This window comes from Ranitomeya imitator, chromosome 1 (assembly GCF_032444005.1).
Source record: "Ranitomeya imitator isolate aRanImi1 chromosome 1, aRanImi1.pri, whole genome shotgun sequence".
Taxonomy (NCBI): domain Eukaryota; kingdom Metazoa; phylum Chordata; class Amphibia; order Anura; family Dendrobatidae; genus Ranitomeya; species Ranitomeya imitator.
The window spans coordinates 573,334,227-573,360,313 of NC_091282.1; the positions used below are offsets into that span (position 1 = coordinate 573,334,227).

General features: G+C 44.5%; 1 protein-coding gene across 1 annotated transcript in view; it reads left to right on the forward strand.

Annotated features, from left to right (window-relative positions):
• The window catches only part of LOC138679730 (hippocampus abundant transcript 1 protein-like), a 56,576-nt gene that overhangs the window by 17,611 nt on the left and 12,878 nt on the right, over window positions 1-26,087 (forward strand). Inside the window, exons 7-9 of the mRNA XM_069767822.1 lie at window positions 13,499-13,612; window positions 17,122-17,193; window positions 17,316-17,428. Of these exons, the coding sequence (XP_069623923.1) occupies window positions 13,499-13,612; window positions 17,122-17,193; window positions 17,316-17,428 (299 nt within the window). The remainder of the gene's footprint in view (window positions 1-13,498; window positions 13,613-17,121; window positions 17,194-17,315; window positions 17,429-26,087) is intronic.

Genomic DNA, 26,087 nt, shown 5'->3' on the forward strand with positions numbered 1-26,087 from the left:
CTATCTATGTGCGTAATGGAGTGTGGGTTGGACAAGACATCTCAAATCTTTTTTTTTTTTGTTCAATACTACATCTTTATTTAGCTTTCAAAAACGCATACAAAACCGCATGAAAAAACTGCATCAAAAAACGCATCAAAACCGCGCAAAAAAACGCATCTGCGTTTTCTGCCAAGAGCTGCGGATTTAGTACAGAATAATCCGCAGGCAAATCTGCAGCATGTGCACATAGCCTTATATTCATACCACTAGATGGTGGCCCGATTCTAACTAATCGGGTATTCTAGAATATGTATGTATATAGCAGCCATATAGTATATAGCAGGGGAGTCAAACTGCATTCCTCGAGGGTTGCAAACAGGTCATGCTTTCAGGATTTCCTTGTACTGCGCAGGTGATAATTTAATCACCTACACACATAATGATTGCAGCACCTTGTGCAATGCTAAGGAAATCTTGAAAACACGCATGGTTTGCGGCCCTCGAGGAATGCATTTTGACACCCCTGGTATATACTACAGGCCACGTAGTTTAAAGGAGTACTACATGGCCTGTGGTGTATAGCATGTGACTGCTATATACATATATACATATTGTAGAATACCCGATGCGTTAATATAGGCCACGCAGTAAATAACACAGCCCACGTAGTATATAACACAGCCCACAGAGTATATAGCAGCCACGCAGTATATAACACAGCTCACGTAGTATGTAACACTGGCCACGTAGTATGTAACACTGGCCACGTAATATATAACACAGCCCACATAGTATCTAACAGTGGCCACGTAGTATATAGCGCGCAGTATAGAACACAGCCACGTAGTATATAACACTGCCCACGTAGTATATAACGCAGCCCACGCAGTATAGAACAAAGCCCACATAGTATCTAACACTGGCCAGGTAGTATATAGCAGCCACGCGGTATCTAACACAGCCCACGTAGTATTTAGCAGTGTGGGCACCATATCCCTGTTAAAAAAAAATAATTAAAATAAAAGATAGTTATATACTCACCCGCCGGGATCCAGCGAAGCTGTGCCGATGTGCGCGCGGCTGCCGCCATCTTTTGTTCCCAGGATGCATTGCGAAATTACCCAGATGACTTAGCGGTCTCGCGAGACCGCTAAGTCTTCTGGGTAATTTCGCAATGCATCTCTGGGAACGCGGAAGATGGCGGCAGGCGCGAGCACATCGTCTGACTACGGAAGGTGAGAATAGCAGGTTTTTTGTTTTTTTATTATATTTTGAACATTAGGTCTTTTTACTATTGATGCTGCATAGGCAGCATCAATAGTAAAAACTTGGTCACACAGGGTTAATAGCGGCGGTAACGGAGTGAGTTACCCACGGCATAACGTAGTCCGTTACCTGTGTCATTAACCCTGTGTGAGCGGTGACTGCGGGGAGTATGGAGCAGGCGCCGGGCACTAACTGCAGGGAAGGAGGGAGGGACTAATCGGACTGTGGCCGTCGCTGACTGGTCGCGGCAGCCATGACAGGCAGCTGGCGAGACCAATCAGCGACGCAGGATTTCCATGACAGACAGAGGCTGCGACCAATGAATATCTGTGACAGAAAGACAAACAGAAAGACAGACGAAAGTGACCCTTAGACAGTTATATAGTAGATTTTGGTGTAGATAATACATTAAAGATAGAGGGCACCATCGGCAGCAATACTCTATGTGCTCAACCCGCAGCATGTCAATTTTTAGAAAATACAAAAAGGCAAAGAAGGCATACACATACGCAGGGATCAACAAAATTTAAAGGGAACCTGTCACCCCGTTTTTTCAGATTGAGATATAAATACTGTTAAATAGGGCCTGCGCTGTGCGTTACTATAGTGTATGTAGTGTACCCTGATTCCCCACCTATGCTGAGAAATACATTACCAAAGTCGCCGTTTTCGCCTGTCAATCAGGCTGGTCGGGTGGGCGTGGTGACATCGCTCTTTTCTTCGCCAGCTTTCCGTTGGTGGCGTAGTGGTGTGCGCATGTCCAAGTTCCGAATTCCCTGCGCGCACGTGAAGACACAGCGCGCGATCTGCGCTGTCATCCCTTTCATCGGTGGGGGCGGCCATCTTCCTGGGGCCGCGCGTGCGCAGATAGAGTGCTCTGCTGCACGGGGCTTCAGGAAAATGGCCGCGGGATGCCGCGCGTGCGCAGAAGAGATCGCGGCGGCCATTTTCCCAAAGCCGAGTTTGCATCTCGGCTTTGGGAAAATGGCCGCCGCGATCTCTTCTGCGCACGCGCGGCATCCCGCGGCCATTTTCCTGAAGCCCCGTGCAGCAGAGCACTCTATCTGCGCACGCGCGGCCCCAGGAAGATGGCCGCCCCCACCGATGAAAGGGATGACAGCGCAGATCGCGCGCTGTGTCTTCACGTGCGCGCAGGGAATTCGGAACTTGGACATGCGCACACCACTACGCCACCAACGGAAAGCTGGGGAAGAAAAGAGCGATGTCACCACGCCCACCCGACCTGACCAGCCTGATTGACAGGCGAAAACGGCGACTTTGGTAATGTATTTCTCAGCATAGGTGGGGAATCAGGGTACACTACATACACTATAGTAACGCACAGCGCAGGCCCTATTTAACAGTATTTATATCTCAATCTGAAAAAACGGGGTGACAGGTTCCCTTTAACAAATTTTATTTATCCAATGTAAATTCACCACACACCATAAAATGTAAAAACATTTATAACCACCAATCACGAGATATGCCCAAGAAACAAATAGGGGGAAAGGGGTAGGGAGCATAAGTCCGGTCCAATATATTACAATATATTACTGCCCCTATCGGACAAACAATCAGTAGATTTGGTTTCCAGTACCATCTCTATGCTGACGACACCCAATTATACACTTCTTCTCCTGTTGTCACGCCGACCTTTTTAGAAAACACCAGTGATTGTCTTACCGCTGTCTCTAACATCATGTCCTCCCTCTATCTGAAACTAAACCTGTCAAAAACTGAACTCCTCATGTTTTCTCCCTCTACTAACCTACCTTTGCCTGACATTGCCATCTCCGTGTGCGGTTCCACCATTACTCCAAAGTAACATGCCCGCTGCCTTGGGGTCATCCTTGATTCTGACCTTTCATTCACCCCCCACATCCGATCACTGGCTCGCTCTTCTTGCCTGCATCTCAAAAACATTTCTAGAATTCGCCCTTTTCTTACTTTCGACTCTGCAAAAACTCTTACTGTTTCACTTATTCATTCTCGTCTGGACTATTGTAACTCTCTACTAATCGGCCTCCCTCTTACCAAACTTTCCCCGCTCCAATCTGTCCTGAATGCTGCTGCCAGGATCATATTCCTCACCAACCGTTACACCGATGCCTCTACCTTGTGCCAGTCATTACACTGGCTACCCATCCACTCCAGAATCCAATACAAAACTACTACCCTCACCCACAAAGCACTCCATGGCTCTGCACCACCCTACATCTCCTCTCTGGTCTCAGTCTACCACCCTTCCCGTGCCCTCCGCTCCGCTAATGACCTCAGGTTAGCATCCTCAATAATCAGAACCTCCCACTCCCTTCTCCAAGACTTTACACGTGCTGCGCCGATTCTTTGGAATGCACTACCTTAGGTTAATACGATTAATCCCCAATCCCCACAGTTTTAAGCGTACCCTAAAAACTCATTTGTTCAGACTGGCCTACCGCCTCAATGCATTAACCTAACGATCCCCGTGTGGCCTATTTATAAAAAAAAAAAAACAATCAGGTTCCTCGCATCATGTTCTCATACACTTTATGCAGTTAATAGCCTCTGTGTCTGTACTGCTACATACTTAGGCAGATAACTGGTTCATGCAGCTTTACATGAACACCTGAGCCTTACACTATGGCTGGTCCGAATAACTAAAGCAATTGTTATCATCCACCTCTCGTGTCTCCCCTTTTCCTCATAGTCTGTAAGCTTGCGAGCAGGGCCCTCATTCCTCCTGGTATCTGTTTTGAACTGTATTTCTGTTATGCTGTAATGTCTATTGTCTGTACAAGTCCCCTCTATAATTTGTAAAGCGCTGCGGAATATGTTGCCGCTATATAAATAAAAATTATTATTATTATATTACATCATAAGCAATATAAGACGCACAATATCTTATCTTAATGATTAAATTGAACTTATACTGGAAAGAGACTATAACAATCCTATTATAATAGATTGGTACCCAATATATATACAGAAAGTGCAAGGTGCAGACTCTGTAGCAGCCTATGAAGAATAAATACCCTAAACGCACAAAAGATAATCAGTGCCCCCAAAAATCGAGACATTTTAGCAATGGTAATTACAATCAATAGAAGAGCTAGATATTTTTCCAAAAAGGAAATTTACAATAAACACCTAATCGACATACTCACATCGTGCATTCAGCTGGAAAAAGGTAAGACCAAGGATCAAAGGATCAAGACCCAGCTCCCATATCGCCCACCCAACGCGTATCGTCACCTCAGTGACTTCATCAGGGGCAGAGTAGTGTGGTAAACTGACAAAACAGTGGAGTATATATACACTTACAAATTCTGAAATTTGATACAGCTGCTGCATGAAAGCACGCCGGAGCAAAGAGCTTTAACACATTGATCCCATTAGATCCCGGAAGTAGTTACTGCACATGACCAGAAGTTACCATAGAAGCGGGAATAAAGCAAACAGCAGATCGCTGCGCTGCCGGCCAGGCGATAGTCCAATTCGCATGCGCAGTGGTTGCCGAGGTAATGAGTCAGCGTCAGCTCCATTGCGCAGGTGTGGCGAATTGTATAACAACCGGAGCTGAAGTAGCTATTGATCGCTACTAAGAACGCATACTGACCAGGCGGTTGCATAAGAACAAGGCGGCGTCTATTCTGATGCACAGGCACAATAGCCCGGGCATCATCAAGAATTAGACAGGAAGTCGCTGCGCAAATGGACAAAGAATTGTCCAATGCGCATGGGCAATGATTGCCAGGGTAGTAAGTCAGCGTCAACTCCATTGCGCAGGTGCGGCGAACAATATAACACCAGAGGTTGAAGTAACTATTGATTGTTGCTAAGAACATATACTAGCCAAGCGGTTATATAGGCATAAGAGCATAGCACTCCTCAAAGTGCTAGACTTTTTAGCATACTAAGATATACAAATACCTCTTACAAAGGCGCAGCGATACGGACACCATCAAAAGTAAAATAGACAGCAAGTCCTAATACGATCAGACGGACATTTGCATGCTATGCATGAGCGAAGATCAGAAAAAAAGGTAAATAGAAGAATAAGACAGTGTTCGCTCTAATCCAAAAACATGGCAAAAGGGGTCACAAACCGCTACTGGATACAAAGTAGCAATGCAAACATAAATTCCCAACACTCCTCAAAATGCTGGATTTATTACAGCATACCTAAAAAGGAGGAAGAGGGGAAACGGATAACCTTTCATATCTTTTCAGTCTTGAAGGACTATTACATGCAAAAAAAGGGGAATTGCAAAAAAGGTGACATGACAACCCACCTATTGCATATGTGCCATAGACCTCTTATCCACACAAAGGCAGACACCAATCCATACAGTTTGTTCAATAGTTGAAGTCACATGAGAGTACGTCTGTATCCCCCAGGGGCAAAAAGCCCCTCAGAACACAAAGACATCTCAAATAGCCCATCAGCTTCATTTAACCATAAAGAGGTAAGTGTTATAAGACACAGATTGAGCCACAGTCCACCAAACATAGCTTCAACCAGAGCAGTAAATAACCCCACTATAGGTGGTTACTTATTTTTGTTAGATTACACTGGTCCATAAGGTATTTTATCTATCTATCTATCTATCCACACACAGGTATAACTATTTTAAGGTCCAAGCAAACCTCACAGAGGTTTATGGTGCAGGCCCCTCTATATTGGGTACCAATCAAGTTAGGGTTATCAAAATACCCACCATTATTATTGGGTGGCAGTGTGGTCTATATACATTTACGTATCTTTATGACCCAGATGTATTAATGAAATGCACTCCAAGATACTTTGTTTTAATATTATCCTATGCAGACGATACACAAATGCAAGGTCGATTTGACAAGAAATAGTCTAAGATAGCGAACAAAAAGGATTGTCTCCCTATATTCCAAAGACATACTGATAGGAATTCTAGATTGTGAGCCCAATCAGGGACAGTGATGATAATGTGTGCAAACTGTAAAGCGCTGCGGAATATGTTAGCGCTATATAAAAATAAAGATTATTATTATTATTATTATTATTATTATTATATTGGGTACCAATCAAAAAGGACCAAAGAACCAGATATGGATAAAAAACATTTTCCCCAAAAGATGAGAAGGAGGGGATTAAAGCTGCTTATAATAACCAGTGAATAAATAAATACACATTTAGGTGTAGATACAATCATTTTTTGAATGCAATGTTGCAATAACCAAAAAAACTTAACTCTGGCGTTTTGATTTTTTTACTGATTGAATTAATTCTTTTTGTATATTGATACGATACCAAATGTGTTTTCTTTTTTGCCAAATGTGTATGTTTTTTTTTTTTTTTTTAATGGGAGGGTGATTTAAAATATATATATATATATATATATATATATATATATATATATATATATATATATATATATATATATATATATATATATATATATATATATATATACACATATACACATATACACAGTGGGGCAAAAAAGTATTTAGTCAGTCAGCAATAGTGCAAGTTCCACCACTTAAAAAGATGAGAGGCGTCTGTAATTTACATCATAGGTAGACCTCAACTATGGGAGACAAACTGAGAAAAAAAAATCCAGAAAATCACATTGTCTGTTTTTTTAACATTTTATTTGCATATTATGGTGGAAAATAAGTATTTGGTCAGAAACAAACAAGATTTCTGGCTCTCACAGACCTGTAACTTCTTCTTTAAGAGTTTCCTCTTTCCTCCACTCATTACCTGTAGTAATGGCACCTCTTTAAACTTGTTATCAGTATAAAAAGACACCTGTGCACACCCTCAAACCGTCTGACTCCAAACTCCACTATGGTGAAGACCAAAGAGCTGTCAAAGGACACCAGAAACAAAATTGTAGCCCTGCACCAGGCTGGGAAGACTGAATCTGCAATAGCCAACCAGCTTGGAGTGAAGAAATCAACAGTGGGAGCAATAATTAGAAAATGGAAGACATACAAGACCACTGATAATCTCCCTCGATCTGGGGCTCCACGCAAAATCCCACCCCGTGGGGTCAGAATGATCAAAGAACGGTGAGCAAAAATTCCAGAACCACGCGGGGGGACCTAGTGAATGAACTGCAGAGAGCTGGGACCAATGTAACAAGGCCTACCATAAGTAACACACTACGCCACCATGGACTCAGATCCTGCAGTGCCAGACATGTCCCACTGCTTAAGCCAGTACATGTCCGGGCCCGTCTGAAGTTTGCTAGAGAGCATTTGGATGATCCAGAGGAGTTTTGGGAGAATGTCCTATGGTCTGATGAAACCAAACTGGAACTGTTTGGTAGAAACACAACTTGTCGTGTTTGGAGGAAAAAGAATACTGAGTTGCATCCATCAAACACCATACCTACTGTAAAGTATGGTGGTGGAAACATCATGCTTTGGGGCTGTTTCTCTGCAAAGGGGCCAGGACGACTGATCCGGGTACATGAAAGAATGAATGGGGCCATGTATCGTGAGATTTTGAGTGCAAACCTCCTTCCATCAGCAAGGGCATTGAAGATGAAACGTGGCTGGGTCTTTCAACATGACAATGATCCAAAGCACACCGCCAGGGCAACGAAGGAGTGGCTTCGTAAGAAGCATTTCAAGGTCCTGGAGTGGCCTAGCCAGTCTCCAGATCTCAACCCTATAGAAAACCTTTGGAGGGAGTTGAAAGTCCGTGTTGCCAAGCGAAAAGCCAAAAACATCACTGCTCTAGAGGAGATCTGCATGGAGGAATGGGCCAACATACCAACAACAGTGTGTGGCAACCTTGTGAAGACTTACAGAAAACGTTTGACCTCTGTCATTGCCAACAAAGGATATATTACAAAGTATTGAGATGAAATTTTGTTTCTGACCAAATACTTATTTTCCACCATAATATGCAAATAAAATGTTAAAAAAACAGACAATGTGATTTTCTGGATTTTTTTTTCTCAGTTTGTCTCCCATAGTTGAGGTCTACCTATGATGTAAATTACAGACGCCTCTCATCTTTTTAAGTGGTGGAACTTGCACTATTGCTGACTGACTAAATACTTTTTTGCCCCACTGTATATATATATATATATATATATATATATATATATATATATATATTTATTTATATTTTTAAAAACCTTTTACTTTTTACTAGCTTCAATAGTCTCCATGGAAGACTATACGCTGCAGTCATCCGATCAACCCTGCTATGTGTAGCTAACATGCTCATCTTCATCTGCTATGAATGCTGGATGCTATCCAGCAATGACATCCACAGGGGTCTTCTGCAGACTCTGGGTTGTCATGGCGACCCACGGTTATATGACAAGGGTGCCGATGGGTGGGGTTTGTGACGTGCTTCTGGCACTATCATGTTATATGCCGCTGTCAGCAAATGACAGCGACATTTAACATGTTAACAACTGCAGGCAGATCATGATTCCACCAGCGGCTGTTAAGGTAACATGTCAGCTAATGAAATCAGCTGACGTGCTGCACAAGTTGCTGGCTCATTGCCGGAGCCCACATCAAACGGGGAGGCGACCTATATACGTGCAAGGTCATAAAGGGGTTAAACTAACTAAAAGAGATGGTTTTCAAGGGTTTTTTGTTATGGTTTACATTATAAGGGTCCCATAGACTGTTTTCTTTAGCTGTTGATAGAGGGGGCTGTGTGGGGGCTCATATTGTATATAAGGGATGTCAGCATACTTAACTGCTCAATATAAAGTCATATAAAAAATTATTAATTTTATTGTATTAACATTGAACAGAATTAATTTCAGCCTATTGGTTCGGCCTCCACAATAGTCGCAGTTTCTCATGTGGCTCCTTGGGAAAATGAATCTCCCACCCCTGCTCTATTTTGTACAGCGCTATGTTATTTATAGTGCCGTACGGTGCCGTCGTTTTCCATGTACGGATGTTCACCAGAGCACCGGTGTGTTACTCGTATGACCTATCAGGGAGTCATGTGATATGTCATGTGATACATCCGGTACCTTGGGGGGCGCGCCTTCTACACTGCCTGGGGCCCTGGCTTCTCTTAATCCACCCCTCGTACAGAGCTATCTGCTGTGGGACTCAGCCATGTTTTCTGTTGCATTGCACAGCATTCCAGAAGGTCAAATCTATACAAAACATGGCTTATTTCTGGCGTCGGTGGTGTTTATGGCAGGGGAGAATATCATGTAATAATAAGCAGGTTTCTACTTGTTTAACAATAGACTGTGTGAATTGACATCTCAGATGATGTATATTGGGAAAACTCAGGATGACCCCAGATAACAAGATATATCCAAAAGAGGATGTGCATGTTAGGGTTACACTTCCTACAATTCTGTTGCAAACGGCTTGGACGTTAATGGTGTAAACTAAGGACTTCACTTAAATTGTGCCTGACTGTTGCTGTTAGAAGGGAAATTTTGATTAGGATGCTGGATGTTGGGAATAGAAGAGGATGAACATACTTCTCTGAAATTTCTGGACTGTACACTGTAATACTGGCAACAATATCTCCACGTACGGGAATTGAAATGGGTTGTCTGGGACTTTCACATTTATGGCCTGTCCTTACAATGCCAATGGAGATGGAGCTGCACGGGAGACTAGTGAGACAGAAGGCTCTCCGGCGTCCTCTTCCAACCCGCTGCCAGTGACTCTACTTTAAACTGAGAGATCACATGATCATGCCAGCTATTAAAGTCACAACACTGTGTCATTCAGTTCATGCTGAAAAGACAACAACAGAAAAGTAACATAAATGTATTCCTTAAATTGACCCTGTGTGTTCAGTTCCGAAAACTTTATCTATAACTGTGTGAAACTTGGAAAAGTTTTAGGAAGGAACATATCACCATGGACAACCATTTTCCTATTGGAGCCAGCTGATCACCTGACATCCTGCTCTGCACAAGCTTGACAGACAGCGGATTATGCTGGAGGAAGCCATTGCTAACCACTTTGCGGCTTTTACTGAGATCGTATGAATGTGTCCTGTGTAATGGCTGTGTCCGACCGTGCAGAGACATGGTCTGATCATATCACATCTCCTGGGCAGGGGAGAAAGCAAGAGTATACAGACAGGACAGCATGAAATCACAGCTGATTCTTTCTGTGAGGTAAAACCTTTCCATGCCTGTTTGTAAACAAGTTTTACCTCACAGAAAGAATCAGCTGTGATTTCATGCTGTCCTGTCTGTATACTCTTTTGCTTTCTCCCCTGCCCAGGAGCTGTGGTATGATCAGACCATGTCCCTGCACGGTCAGACACAGCCATTACACAGGATACCGCAGGGGCACATGTATAAGATATGTGGTATGATCAGACCATGTCCCTACACGGTCAGACACAGCCATTACACAGGATACCGCAGGGGCACATGTATAAGATATGTGGTATGATCAGACCATGTCCCTAAACGGTCAGACACAGCCATTACACAGGATACAGCAGGGGCACATGTATAAGATATGTGGTATGATCAGACCATGTCCCTACACGGTCAGACACAGCCATTACACAGGATACCGCAGGGGCACATGTATAAGATATGTGGTATGATCAGACCATGTTCCTACAAGGTCAGACACAGCCATTACACAGGACACAGCAGGGGCACATGTATAAGATATGTGGTATGATCAGGCCATGTCCCTACACGGTCAGACACAGCCATTACACAGGATACCGCAGGGGCACATGTATAAGATATGTGGTATGATCAGACCATGTTCCTGCACGGTCAGACACAGCCATTACACAGGATACCGCAGGGGCACATGTATAAGATATGTGGTATGATCAGACCATGTTCCTACACGGTCAGACACAGCCATTACACAGTACACAGCAGGGGCACATGTATAAGATATGTGGTATGATCAGACCATGTTCCTGCACGGTCAGACACACATTACACAGTACACAGCAGGGACACATGTATAAGATATGTGGTATGATCAGACCATGTTCCTGCACGGTCAGACACAGCCATTACACAGGATACCGCAGGGGCACATGTATAAGATATGTGGTATGATCAGACAATGTTCCTACACGGTCAGACACAGCCATTACACAGTACACAGCAGGGGCACATGTATAAGATATGTGGTATGATCAGACCATGTTCCTGCACGGTCAGACACACATTACACAGTACACAGCAGGGGCACATGTATAAGATATGTGGTATGATCAGACCATGTTCCTACACGGTCAGACACAGCCATTACACAGTACACAGCAGGGGCACATGTATAAGATATGTGGTATGATCAGACCATGTTCCTGCACGGTCAGACACAGCCATTACACAGGATACCGCAGGGGCACATGTATAAGATATGTGGTATGATCAGACACAGCCATTACACAGTACACAGCAGGAGCACATGTATAAGATATGTGGTATCATCAGACCATGTTCCTGCACGGTCAGACACAGCCATTACACAGGATACCGCAGGGGCACATGTATAAGATATGTGGTATGATCAGACCATGTTCCTACACGGTCAGACACAGCCATTACACAGTACACAGCAGGGGCACATGTATAAGATATGTGGTATGATCAGACCATGTTCCTGCACGGTCAGACACAGCCATTACACAGGATACCGCAGGGGCACATGTATAAGATATGTGGTATGATCAGACACAGCCATTACACAGTACACAGCAGGAGCACATGTATAAGATATGTGGTATCATCAGACCATGTTCCTGCACGGTCAGACACACATTACACAGTACACAGCAGGGGCACATGTATAAGATATGTGGTATGATCAGACCATGTTCCTGCACGGTCAGACACAGCCATTACACAGGATACCGCAGGGGCACATGTATAAGATATGTGGTATGATCAGACCATGTTCCTGCACGGTCAGACACAGCCATTACACAGGATACAGCAGGGGCACATGTATAAGATATGTGGTATGATCAGACCATGTTCCTGCACGGTCAGACACACATTACACAGTACACAGCAGGGACACATGTATAAGATATGTGGTATGATCAGACACAGCCATTACACAGTACACAGCAGGGGCACATGTATAAGATATGTGGTATGATCAGACCATGTTCCTGCACGGTCAGACACAGCCATTACACAGGATACCGCAGGGGCACATGTATAAGATATGTGGTATGATCAGACCATGTTCCTGCACGGTCAGACACAGCCATTACACAGGATACCGCAGGGGCACATGTATAAGATATGTGGTATGATCAGACCATGTTCCTGCACGGTCAGACACAGCCATTACACAGGATACCGCAGGGGCACATGTATAAGATATGTGGTATGATCAGACCATGTTCCTGCACGGTCAGACACAGCCATTACACAGGATACCGCAGGGGCACATGTATAAGATATGTGGTATGATCAGACCATGTTCCTGCACGGTCAGACACACATTACACAGTACACAGCAGGGGCACATGTATAAGATATGTGGTATGATCAGACACAGCCATTACACAGTACACAGCAGGGGCACATGTATAAGATATGTGGTATGATCAGACCATGTTCCTGCACGGTCAGACACAGCCATTACACAGGATACCGCAGGGGCACATGTATAAGATATGTGGTATGATCAGACCATGTTCCTGCACGGTCAGACACAGCCATTACACAGGATACAGCAGGGGCACATGTATAAGATATGTGGTATGATCAGACCATGTTCCTGCACGGTCAGACACACATTACACAGTACACAGCAGGGACACATGTATAAGATATGTGGTATGATCAGACACAGCCATTACACAGTACACAGCAGGGGCACATGTATAAGATATGTGGTATGATCAGACCATGTTCCTGCACGGTCAGACACAGCCATTACACAGGATACCGCAGGGGCACATGTATAAGATATGTGGTATGATCAGACCATGTTCCTGCACGGTCAGACACAGCCATTACACAGGATACAGCAGGGGCACATGTATAAGATATGTGGTATGATCAGACACAGCCATTACACAGTACACAGCAGGAGCACATTTAATTTATAAGATCTCAGCACAGGAACCTACGGTATTTTTTTTTTATTTTTTTTGCATAGCTCACAAGTGGCCTAATATTCTGTAGATGTGTAAATAGAGCTGGTAATTAGGGATGACCAATAATCTAAATGGTGATATTGCAATCCTTTTATTTGTAAAATTAAATTATGCATTATAAGCATTGTGTCTAAATGTTTTTTTTTGTTCCCCCTATTTTTACAGTCCTTACGGAAAGTTGGCCAGGATTCTACCGTCCTCCTTATCTGTATAACTGTTTTTTTATCTTACCTGCCTGAAGCTGGACAGTACTCGAGTTTTTTTCTTTACCTCCGGCAGGTAAGCGTAATACCTGATAAAATGACATTTATTTTGGTCCTAGCAAAATTATAGCTCCTATAACAATGCACTTTCAGGCGTAGGTTGTGTACATTTCATCTTTTCTGTCTGTAAAATAACAGCCTACAAAGAGATAATTTACCAAGACCTTTGAAAATATAAATATTAATCCTTATTTAAGTAAATATAAAAACATAATATAGGGAATGAGGAGGAAATATATCCACACTAAATTTAAAAACAAATACATCAATAGTGAGAGGTATAATACTTATCCATGAATATTCAGTATATCATGTACACAAATCTGTCTGGTTATGGAAAAAGTGCATATATCCTGTTAAAAAACTAAAATAAAAAAATAATAAAAAAAAAATAAAAACTAAAATACTGCCATAGAATCAGCCAGAAATATATATAAAGTGCATAGTGCTTCAAAAAATAAGATATTTCTGGATCCTATATGTGTCCTAATAACCATCACCTAAAGGAAAACAGTGAATATATAAGTATTGGAGCAGCACATTAGGGTAAATAATGTACTGTGATCATATCATTAACAGCAACAAGTACAGTTATATGAAAAAGTTTGGGCACCCCTATTAATCTTAAGCTTAATGTTTTATAAAAATTGTTTTTTTGCAACAGCTATTTCAGTTTCATATATCTAATAACTGTTGGACACAGTAATGTTTCTGCCTTGAAATTATGTTTATTGTACTAACAGAAAATGTGCAATCTGCATTCAAACAAAATTTGACAGGTGCATAAGTATGGGCACCCTTATTTTCTTGTTTGAAATACTCCTACCTACTTTTTCCTGACTTACTAAAGCACTTTTTTTGGTTTTCTAACCTCATTGAGCTTTGAACTTCATAGCCAGGTGTATTCAATCATGAGAAAAGCTACTTAAAGTGGCCACTTGCAAGTTGTTCTCCTGTTTGAATCTCCTCTCCAGAGTGGCATCATGGGCTCCTCAAAACAACTGTCTAATGATCTGAAAACAAAGATTATTCGACATAGTTGTTCAGGGGAAGGATACAAAAAGCTGTCTCAGAGATTTAACCTGTCAATTTCCACTGTGAGGAACATAGTAAGGAAATACACCTACTGTATTCTCACCCATCCCTTGTAGATTGTGAGCCCTCGCGGGCAGGGTCCTCATTCCTCCTGTACCAGTTATGACTTGTATTGTTTAAGATTATTGTACTTGTTTTCATTATGTATACCCCTCCTCACATGTAAAGCGCCATGGAATAAATGGCGCTATAACAATAAATAATAATAATAATAATAATAATAAAATGGAAGAACACAGGTACAGTTCTTGTTAAGGCCAGAAGTGGCATGCCAAGAAAAACATTAGAAAGGCAGAGAAGAAGAATGGTGAGATCAGTCAAGGACAATCCTCAGACACCTCCAGAGAGCTGCAGCATCAACTTGCTGCAGATGGTGTCACTGTGCATCGGTCAACTATACAACGCACTTTACACAAGGAGAAGCTGTGTGGGAGAGTGATGCGAAATAAGCCGTTTCTGCAAGCACACCACAAACAGAGTCAGCTGAGGTATCCAAAAGCACATTTGGAGAAGCCAATTTCTTTTTGGAAGAAGGTCCTGTGCACTAATGAAACCAAGATTGAGTTGTTTGGTCATACAAAAAGGCGTTATGCATGGTGGCCCAAAAAACACAGCATTCCAAGAAAAACACTTGCTACCCACAGTAAAATTTGGTGGAGGTTCCATCATGCTTTGGGGCTGTGTGGCCAATGCCAGCATCGGGAATCTTGTTAAAGTTGAGGGACGCATGGATTCCTCTCAGTATCAGCAGATTCTTGACAATAATGTTCATGCATCAGTGACAAAGTTGAAGTTACGCAGGGGATGGATCTTTCAGCAAGACAATGATCCAAAACACCGCTCCAAATCTACTCAGGCGTTTATGCAGAGGAACAATTATACTGTTCTGGAATGGCCATCCCAGTCCCCAGACCTGAATATCATTGAACATCTGCGGGATCATTTGAAGAGGGCTGTCCATGCTCGGCGACCATCAAACTTAACTGAACTGGAATTGTTTTGTAAAGAGGAATGGTCAAAATACCTTCATCCAGGAACTCGTTAAAAGCTACAGGAAGCGACTAGAGGCTGTTATTTTTGCAAAAGGAGGACCTACTAAATATTAATGTCACTTTTCTGGTGGGGTGCCCATACTTATGCACTTGTCAAATTTTGTTTGAATGCAGATTGCACATTTTCTGTTAGTACAATAAACCTCATTTCAAGGCAGAAACATTACTGTGTCCAACAGTTATTAGATAATGTCTAATAACGTCTATTGTCTGTACAAGTCCCCTCTATTATTTGTAATACACTGCGGAATATGTTGGCGCTATATAAATAAAATTATTATTATTATTATTATTATTATTAGATATATGAAACTGAAATAAATTTTTATAAAACATTAAGCTTAAGATTAATAGGGGGTGCCCAAACTTTTTCATATAAGTGTATATGCAGCAGTATACGTGAAAGACACTGTATGAAACAGAATACAGACCTCACACCAAGAGCACGTTCCCGATGCACGTTTCGTCTGTGGCATTAATGGTGACATCCCTTGTTAAAGCCACAGACGAAACGTGCATTGGGAACGTGCTCTTGGTGTGAGGTCTGTATTCTGTTTCATACAGTGTCTTTCATGTATACTGCTGCATATACTTGTTGCTGTTAATGATATGATCACAGTACATTATTTACCCTAATGTGCTGTTCCAATACTTATATATTCACTGACCGCACTGATATGTGATCCATGTGGTGGACAACCTCCCCCCCCCCCCCCCCAGTGTAAAATATCTGGCCTGTTCGTAACTATTTTTTTTCGACAAACTGGTGTCAATGACTTGCCTAAGACACTGCAACAAAATGTACATTGATGCCTGAAATGGCACAAGTTTGACCACACTAATATGCGATTTCTGTGGTGGACTAACCCCAGTGTAAAATATCTGGCCTGTAGGTAAATATTTTTTTTAGAACATATATAGGATCCAGAAATATCTTCTAAATAAAGTGCATAGTGCTCCAAAAAATATTTCCAGCGGATTCTATGGCAGAATTTGTTTTTGTTTTTTTGTTTTTTTTACAGTATATATGCACTTTATCCATAACTGGACAGATTTGTGTACATGATATACTGAATATTCATGGATAAGTATTATACCTCTCCCTATTGATGTATTTGTTTTTAAATGTAGTGTGGATATAGTTCCTCCTCATTCCCTGTATCATGTTTTTGTAATTAAATAAGGGTTAATATGTTTTCAATAGTATTAGTGATGTATCTTTGTAGGCTGTTATGTTTGATTTTGATGCATGACCATATATAACGCTTATGGTATCTACTATATTTTTTGTGATCTTTTCTGCATGTGTGTCATAGGATTTCATTGTTTTAGTAGTCGCATGTCAGGAACAGAATAGTAATTCTTCTCAACTGTATAGGTGATCGGATTCACATCAGAAACTGTGGCTACGTTTATTGGTGTTGTTGGAATTTTGTCAATCTTGGCTCAGGTGAGTGACATTGATATTCATGTTTTATTTTTTTGTCATTATTTCCAATCGCTTTTGGAATGTACAAGTATTTTTGTTATGTGCCGTCTAACGTTACTTGCCTTTGTTGTTTTTTTATGCAGACTGTAGTTTTAGGAGTGCTTATGAGATCAATTGGCAATAAGAACACTATACTGCTAGGTCTCGGCTTCCAGATACTGCAGCTGGCTTGGTATGGCTTTGGTTCTCAGCAGTGGTAAGAGAGAGAGTTTTGATCTACTCAAATATTAATCAGATCATAATTGTGGTCCTAATCTGTGTATAGATGATTTGGCTTAGTATCAGCACGGAGTGGCCTTAATTCGTAATTCTTGCTGTTTTCTAGTCACCAGAGAGGAATCTAGTGCTGTAGAGTCTAACTTTATAGCACTTGTTCCCACTTTGGAGACTGAAACCTAGAAGACAACATGGACCATGGTTGGTCCAATTTACTATTCAGAGCAAAATTGTTATTAACAATAATTAACATTGCACAATCTTGTCCTACACTATATATATATATATATATATATATATATTTTTTTTTTTTATTTTGTATAAACGAGGATACACATTAAATGAAAACTTACTTGAAACTCAACCCTCCTGTGCTCTAAACCACTATGGATTTACCGCTTTCCCACTCTGCATTTTATTCCTACTTTCTTCACTACCTGGTTCTGTGCAGATGCTTTTTCTCCTTCGCCTCATTGGGGGACACAGACTGTGGTTGTATGATGCTGCTGCCAATAGGAGGCTGACACTAAGTGATACAAAAAAAAAGTTCGCTCCTCCCCTGCAGTATGCACCCTTCTGCTGGCTCTCAGCTAACTAGTTCTTGCTTAGTGTCTGTAGGAGGCACATGGGTCTGGTTCAGACCCCAACGTTTTTATTTTATTTTCTACTTTTCTGTAAATTTATTATTTTAATTAACGGAGTGAAGGGGGCGACGGATCCTTTCAAGGTTCCGATCTCCCCCGAACCATCAACAGGCGAGAACGCGGAATGTCGCCTCCCCGCACCCTCTCCTGCGACGTAGGAAGCCATGCCTGAGCTCACCTCAGGTGCGACGGTTCCTTCGGGTCCCGATCTCCCCATACCAGCAGCGGGAGAGCACTTAGTGTCGCCTCTATGTATCCTCTCCTGGAGCCAGGCCTATAGCCGGACAACTTGCCCTGTCCACCCGGGGGCTTGAACTCCGTGGATGTGCAGAGGCCCCTCTCTTTGCGTCCTAGCTGTCCCCAGTGTCCCACCACTGTTAAAGCGGACAGCACAAGGAGGCGGACGGTTCCTCTCCACCTCCCTCACAAAGGAATGGTGGATTGAGGTTTACCACTTTGTCCCTGCACCATCCACGCTGCAATACCTGACCTGCAGCAGAACAGTAGAGTGCGCGCGCTTTCCTCGGCGCTGAAACCCAGTCATCCGCGGCAGCATGACCAGTATTCTCTATTCTTAAAGGCGTATGACCAGTATTCTCTGGTTTTAAAGGCGCATGACCAGTATTTCCTGGTCTTAAAGGCGTATCACCAGTATTCCCTGGTCTTAAAGGTGCATGACCAGTATTCCCTGGTCTTAAAGGCGCTTGATCAATCCGAGGAGCCCTCCGCCGCCGACCCCAGCTTTATCCTCTAGTTCCCCTCAGTGGACTTCTTCACTGATCACAATCCATGGTTCTCTGACCAAGAGATTGAATCCCTCTGTGTACCCTCTTTATGTTTGGAGTGCTTGCAGGACCAATATACATGGTCCCTATACTACATGGGAGCCGTCGGCTAGCAGGGGCCGCAAGTATTCTAGAAACGTGCAGGCGTCTAGAAACATACAGGCATCTAGAAAACGGAAGTTTTTCGTTTCCTGCTCCCTCCCCAATGATTTGATGACAACAAGGCTCTGAATATGGATTGGATATTGCCTGAACTTGCCAGAGCTTCAGAGACTAAACTCCCTCGAGAGCATTTGCCATTCAATTCGGATAAGCGATTCACTGGACAGAAGCATCTACGTGGGATGCCATGCCTGGCCTGTTTTTTTTTAGGGCGACGGGTCCTTTAAAGGGCACCGATCTCCCCACACCATCAACAGACGAGCACACGGAGTGTCGCCTCCATGCCTCCATGTTTCCTCTTCTGCACCAAGGCCTAACGCCAGACAACCTGTCCTGTCCACCCGGAGACCTGAACTCTGTGGACATACAGAGGCACCCTTTTTGGCATACGAGCACCCCCCTCTGCATCACCACTATTTAGCGGAAGATGCAAGAAGGCGGACAATTCCTCTCCACTTCCCTGTTAAGAGGTTGATGGATCGAGGGTTCCTAATTTTTATCTCTGCACCGTGAAAAGAGAGCGGCGATGGCAAGAGACTATGACCTGCTGGATGCAGCCGCACATTCTGCCATGGGGCAGATTAACCGGGTAGAATCTCCTGTGGTATACTTACCAGTATCCCAACCCGATGGGTCATCAATTAAAAATACCACGGACTGTCAGATAGCAAATCTGGTTCGTTCCGTCTTCGGGTTCGGCGCTCTATCCTCCCTAGCGGCCGCATGGATTGCTAGAGCAATGGTCTCCTGGCTGGAGACCTTAACTACCTTGATTCACACCAGTAACAACTGGCCAATCAAATCCTTTGAGCGGGAGACTGACAAAGGATTGTATAAGGATTATCCAGCATAGTCTAGATCTAAGGGATCTTGGTTCCAAACAGGGGAACGAAAAGTAAGATCGACCCTGGACCTCAAACTTCTAACAACCTTTGACATGGTCCTCCTTCTTTGGATGGAGTCCCTCCGCTCAGCAATTACTTCAACAGAAAAAGGTGCAGTTTCCGGCATCCATCAATATTCGGGATGCTTAACCTCTGCAAAAATTCCTTCGCCTTTCCATTCGTCAACAGCATTTTCAAGTCACAACCTTGTCCTTCGGCCTTGCTTCCGCACCCAGAGTGTTCGCACTGGTCATGGCAGATGTCATGTTTCTCTTGCACTCTAGAGGCGTGCTCGTCCTGCCCTGTGTGGTCGACTGTCTAGCCGCCCTTCCAGGACTACGCTGAGTCGTCTATATCACTTGCGATACCTTCTCACCTGGGCTGGCAGCTACACTTAGACAAGTTCTCCTCATTTCCAGCCCAGCAGATATCCTTTTTGAGGATGATCCTGCACACTTCTAGAAGGATGGTAATTCTTCCTCGAGACAAGGTCATGGCCCTTCAACAGGGAGCTCGCGCAAGGAGAGTTCTGAGGACTTGATTACTCACCCCTCATTTCATTCGATTTACTAGGAGAGTTCTGAGGGAAAAATGGTGATGACAATGGAAGCGGTTTCCTTCGCTCCGCTCGTTTTCAGCAAGTCAAACAGACTTTCAGACAATAGTCTCTGAGCTTCTTCTTCATCCAGGGCCTTTCTCCCGGTTCAATGGTTATTAGTAACTACCAATGCCAGTCTTTTTCTCCCTATCATTGTTCTGGAGATCCGAACGGTAGTCCTACAGCAGGTCCACTGCCTTCTGGCGGGTCACCCTATCCGAATTCAATTGGATAATGCCACGGCGGTGCCATACGTCAGTCATCTAGCAGGTACCCACGGTCAGGCGCCATGACCGACGTACCTCACTTTCTCTGAGGGGCCAAAGTCTATTATTCGGTGATCTCGGTAGTATATATCCCAGGAGTAGAACTCTGAACGGCAAACAAATTCAGCCGTCAGGGTTCCGCCTCAAGTCAGTGGGAACTTCACCCCGAAGTCTTCCATCAGATCTGCCCTTACTGGAGCTCTCCAGTTGTCGGTGGGATGACATCCAGACTAAAGGCCAATGTACTCGAGTTCGTGGTTCGGCCTCGAGATCCAAGAGCCATCGCACTCCATGCTCTGGTTCTGCCGTGGTACCAGTTTCCATAACTCCTCTTCCACTACTTCCGAAAGCCTTTCAGAAGCAGAAAGGGGCCCCAGTGATCCTCAGAGATCCACACTGACCACGTCCGTTTTTTGTTTGCGGAGCTAGTATCTTCTCGCCTTATTGCAGCAAAACTGCAAGTAGGGACTTTCTCACAGGGAGTTTTCCTCTGCAATATTCTCACTCTGACGAGTCTTCGGAGCTAGCTGCTCTGCTCTTTCAGACTTTTTTCCCTTTTTACCTTCGAGGCAAGGTTGTCCTCAGGCCATCCCCATCCCTTGTTACCAAGGTGGTACTGTATTACCACTGTTATGAGGGCATAGTTCTTCCCTCATCTCTTTTGGCACCAGTCCACAAAATGGAATGAGTTCCCCCATATTCTGGACGAAGTGAGTGCTCTGAGTAGGTACGACTTGAGGACGGCGTCCTTCCGAAGCTTGGACGCTTTATTTGGGCTTCCTGACGGTAGAGGAAGGCTTCCTGACATTTTCAGGAAGGGTTTAGCCGTTTCATCGACCATGATAACATGGTGAATTCGTTCCACCATCCAGGAGTCCTTCCGTGCTAGATGTCAGCCTATCTCCCTGTCTATCAAGGGTTCTAGGCACCATGCGTCGGCAAGGCACGCCTGCAAGCTTGCGGATTCGTCCAGTCCGCATGCATTCTTGAAGCACTATAATTCCAACACTTCCACAGATGTGAGTCTGGGCAGGCGGACTCTGCAGGCCACGGTGGCGCACTTGTAAGTAGCGGTTACACAGGGCCTGATCTATTATTGTCCCCACCCAGGGACTGCTTTGGGACGTCCCACGGTCTGTGTCCCCCAATGAGGCGAAGGAGAAATAGGGATTTTTGTGTACTCACCGTAAAATCCTTTTCTCCGAGCCATTCATTGGGGGACACAGCTCCCACCCTGTTATTAGCTTATGATTGTTTTTTATAATCTGACATGCTATACTCTCATTTATAATATGACATGCTATACGCTCATATATTGTTATTGATCTCCTACTGCTTTTGCACCGAACTGGTTAGCTGAGAGCCAGCAGGAGGGTGTATACTGCAGGGGAGGAGCTAACTTTCTTTGTATCACTTAGTGTCAGCCTCCTAGTGGCAGCAGCATACACCCACGGTCTGTGTCCCCCAATGAATGGCTCGGAGAAAAGGATTTTACGGTGAGTACACAAAAATCCCTATTTTTCTATCGGTGTCGGCCAGCGCCGAAAAATTTAGGCCCCGGCTTCGACCGATGTGTAGGCCGCATCCCGGAAGCTGTGGCTGCACTATGGCACGCTAAGTCTGCTCTGCCCACTTTTCTGGCGCTTCTCGCCTGGGACGGGAGCGCTCACTCCTCTCGGCCCTTTCCTCCCCCCCAAAGCCCCCCTCACTTCTAACCCTGGTAACGCTCCCGCTGGCTGCAGAAATTTAGGCCCCGGCTTGGGCCTATTCGTGGAAGACACGAGGCTCCGCCCACTAAATGACATCGCGTCTGTGGCCCCACCTCCCGAAGTGACTCCTCTCGCTCTCTACGAGACTTAATCCACCCGGCCGGGTCACACAGGGGTGATGGTTTTGCATTATATGGGCACAACAACTCTACATGCAGTTTCCCCCTGTAATATTTCCCAGCTTTAAAGGCGCCATGACACTTTGTCACGGTCCAAGCTTCCAAAGGGGTCTAATAAGACTATTAGTCTTATTTAACTTGCAAAGCCCGTGACTTCAAATGCATTCAGGAGCCCTCCACAGCCCCAATCCCAGTGTACCTAGTTCCCCTGAGTGGGCTTCGTCACTGAAGCAATCCGTGGCTTCTGTGGCCAAAGAGATCGATTAAGAAGATTCCTCCGTGCCTCCGCTGTGGATCGGAGCTTTAGCAGGTCGGATATAAAGGTGTCTTATCCTACACGGAAGTCATCAGCTAGCAGGGGCCGCAAGCATTCTAGAAATGTCCAGGCGTCTGGAAATCGGATCAGTGGTATGATTATCCGAGCAATCTCGGGCCTTTACGCCCGTGAGCTCTGTTTCTCGCTCTCCCTCACCGGAGATCTGCAGAACAAGACTCTGAGTTTGAATTGGATGTTTCCCCGTTTCTGCACTCGGCAGAGTTCCAGAAAATGGGGATTCGATTATTGAGGCCGTTAATCAGACTGTAAAGATCGACAAGGATTCCGGTTCTGTACTTAAACACACAGTGCCCTTCAAGAGGACTAATCGCCCTCATACAGCGTTTACTATTCACCCGGAGGTCCGGGTTATACTTAGGCGGCACTGAGAGCGATCTGATAAACGCCTCTCAGGTTAGCAGCCTATTGAGGCAAGGTATCCCCCCTGTTTCAGCTGGTCTACAGAAAAGATTGAGCTGAATCTCCTGCTGTGAACCCACCAGTATTTTGTCCGGTATTTAGAATCCTTCTATCTTGGCCGGATGGATCATCACACACGGACTGTCAGAGAATCTGACTCGCTCCGTCTTTTAGGCCTCGGGTTTAGCAATATCCATTGTCTGCCGCGGCGGGGGTAGCTGGAGCCATGGTCTCCATGGGCGCGTCTTCGGATGCAGCTAGCTGTGTTGGCACTATCAGCGGCAAATGCCATCACGTACAGAAGAACATTATGGATCAGTGAATAGAAAACGGACTCTGTGTGAAAAAAGTCTCTGGCATCTTTTCCTTACCAGAGTGGCCGTTTATTTAGAGGAGGAAAGAGCAATTTTTCTCCATGACAAGGCTTAGACATCCTTTTTGGCGTCAACAATAAATCTTTTTTCGGTCACCATAGATTTACGAAGGGCTCAAAGGGTTCTACTCAAACCTGTTTAAAGCTCGGTCATTACTTTGGCTGCATGGGGTCCTGGTATCAAAATCCCACCATAGTTTATCGGACTTGCGGCACCCTTGGGTAACAGTCCTGGGTAAGTGCTCCGACCCGGAGGCCCCATTGATTTTTCTCTGCAAACGATGCAGGGATTAATGTGTCATGCAGTATTCTGTGGTACAGCCTCTTTTTGTTGGGGCTGGAATCTAGACTGCACACTATACTCTCTTCAACCCCCGAGTGGGTTTTGTCGCTGTCGCAGCCCATGGCGTCACTGGTCAGAGCGATGCAGTCCATTCATGATCCTTCCTCTATCTATCTTTGCCAGTCTGACTTGGATGATTCCTCCATCTCTAACGTTGGCTCAGTGGTTAGCTCTACAACCTTGCACCAAGAATCATGCAAACTCGTTTACAAAAGAGGGGCATTTCTAGCATCCATCAACATCGGGATGCTTTCCTCCATATTCAGATTTTCCCCCCTCTAGATATTCCTGTGCTTAGCCATTCCCTTAGCCATTCCCTTAGCCATTTTCTGTTCTCAAGGTGTTCTCAAAGGTCAGGATGGCTGTCATGTACATATTTCACTCTCGGAGCGTGTTCATTCTGCCCTACTCAGATGACCTTCTAATCAGGGGTCCGTCCTTACAGGTCTGCGCGAAGTGCCTTCATATCACTGGCGATACTCTTCCTCACCTGGGCTCGCTGATGAACGTATACCTCGTTCCAGCCCTGTGGATATCCTTTTTAGGAATGATCCCGGATACCTCCGAGGGTTAGTGATTCTCCCTCAAGACAAGGTCCGAGCCCTTAAACAAGGAGCCCGTGCACTTAACCATTCATCCTGTCATTCTATCCGGTTTGCCATGAGGGCACTGGGGCGATATGGTGGCAGCAACAGAAGTGATCTCTTTCCGCTCAGCTGCATCTCCATCCCCTGTAGCATGAACCCGTTCTCCCTCGATTGCCTGTGCCGCTTGCCCCGGGAGGTCAGGCAGCCAATCAGGTGGTGGACATTGACGTCTTCTCTCTTCCAGGGAAAATCCTTTCTCCCCGTTTATTGGCTTTAATAGTTAGTGGTGACTACCAATGCCAGTCTCCTTGGCTGGGGAGCAGTCTTCGTCATCTCATGGCTCAGGGGCTCAGGTCAACTCAGGAGGCGAGCCTTCCGATTTAATTTCTGAAAAATCTGAGCAGTCAGGATAGCTCTGCAGCAGTTCCATTATCTCCTAGTGGGTCACCCCATCCGAATTCAATCGGACAAAGCCACATCTGTCACATGTATCAATCATTAAAGGTGATACCCGCAGCAGGGTAGACATTAGGTATTTGTTTAAGGACTCCGGACGTGGATCTGATGGCTTAAAATTTGAACGCCAAGATACTCCACTTCACAACTCGGTCACGGGATCCCTAGATCATCAAGGTGCATGCACGGGTTTCCCCGTGGCTTCAGTTTAGTCTTCTGTATCTATTTTTTTTCTCCTCTTTCTTTACTTCTGAGGGTCATCAGGAAGACCTAGGCAGAGTGGACTCCAGTAATCCTTGGCGCCCAGGTTGCCCACCCTGGGTGTGATATGGAGATTTAGTGCAGATAGTCGCCGAAGTACCGTGGTGACTGCCGGATCATCCAGATCTGCTCTGCCAACGTCCGTTTTGTCATGAGAACTCAGGGGCCCCGTGTTTAATGGCTTGGCCGTTGAAGCATTGAGCGATCTCAAGCTGGGTTCTATCATCAGGGGTTTCCCACTATGATTAGCGTTGGGAAACCTGCATCAGCTAGCATCTGTCATCACACCTGATAACCTTTTTCGCACTGTGCAGGCGCCGCGGACGTCTTCGTGCCTGCTCTGTTCCCTCCATTTTGGGAATTTCTGACTGATCTGGAATCAGGTTTGTCTCTCTCTCTCTCCCTCTTACCTGTTTTATTTCAGTGCAGGGTTACTTCCATTCTGTAAGTGAGCAAAGGCTTACTTCCATTTTGTAAGTGAACATTTTCCTTCAGGGAGTCTCCCATGTGGTATTCCCCTGTAGTATGCCTTATGTTGGTCCCAGGTGCTTTTTTAGCAGAAGTCTTTTCGAATGTCTCTGAACGTCTTCTTTTTCTTGTCGCAGCGCCGTTTTAGACAAGTCTCAGAGCTAGCCACTCGGTCCGGTCGAGTTCCT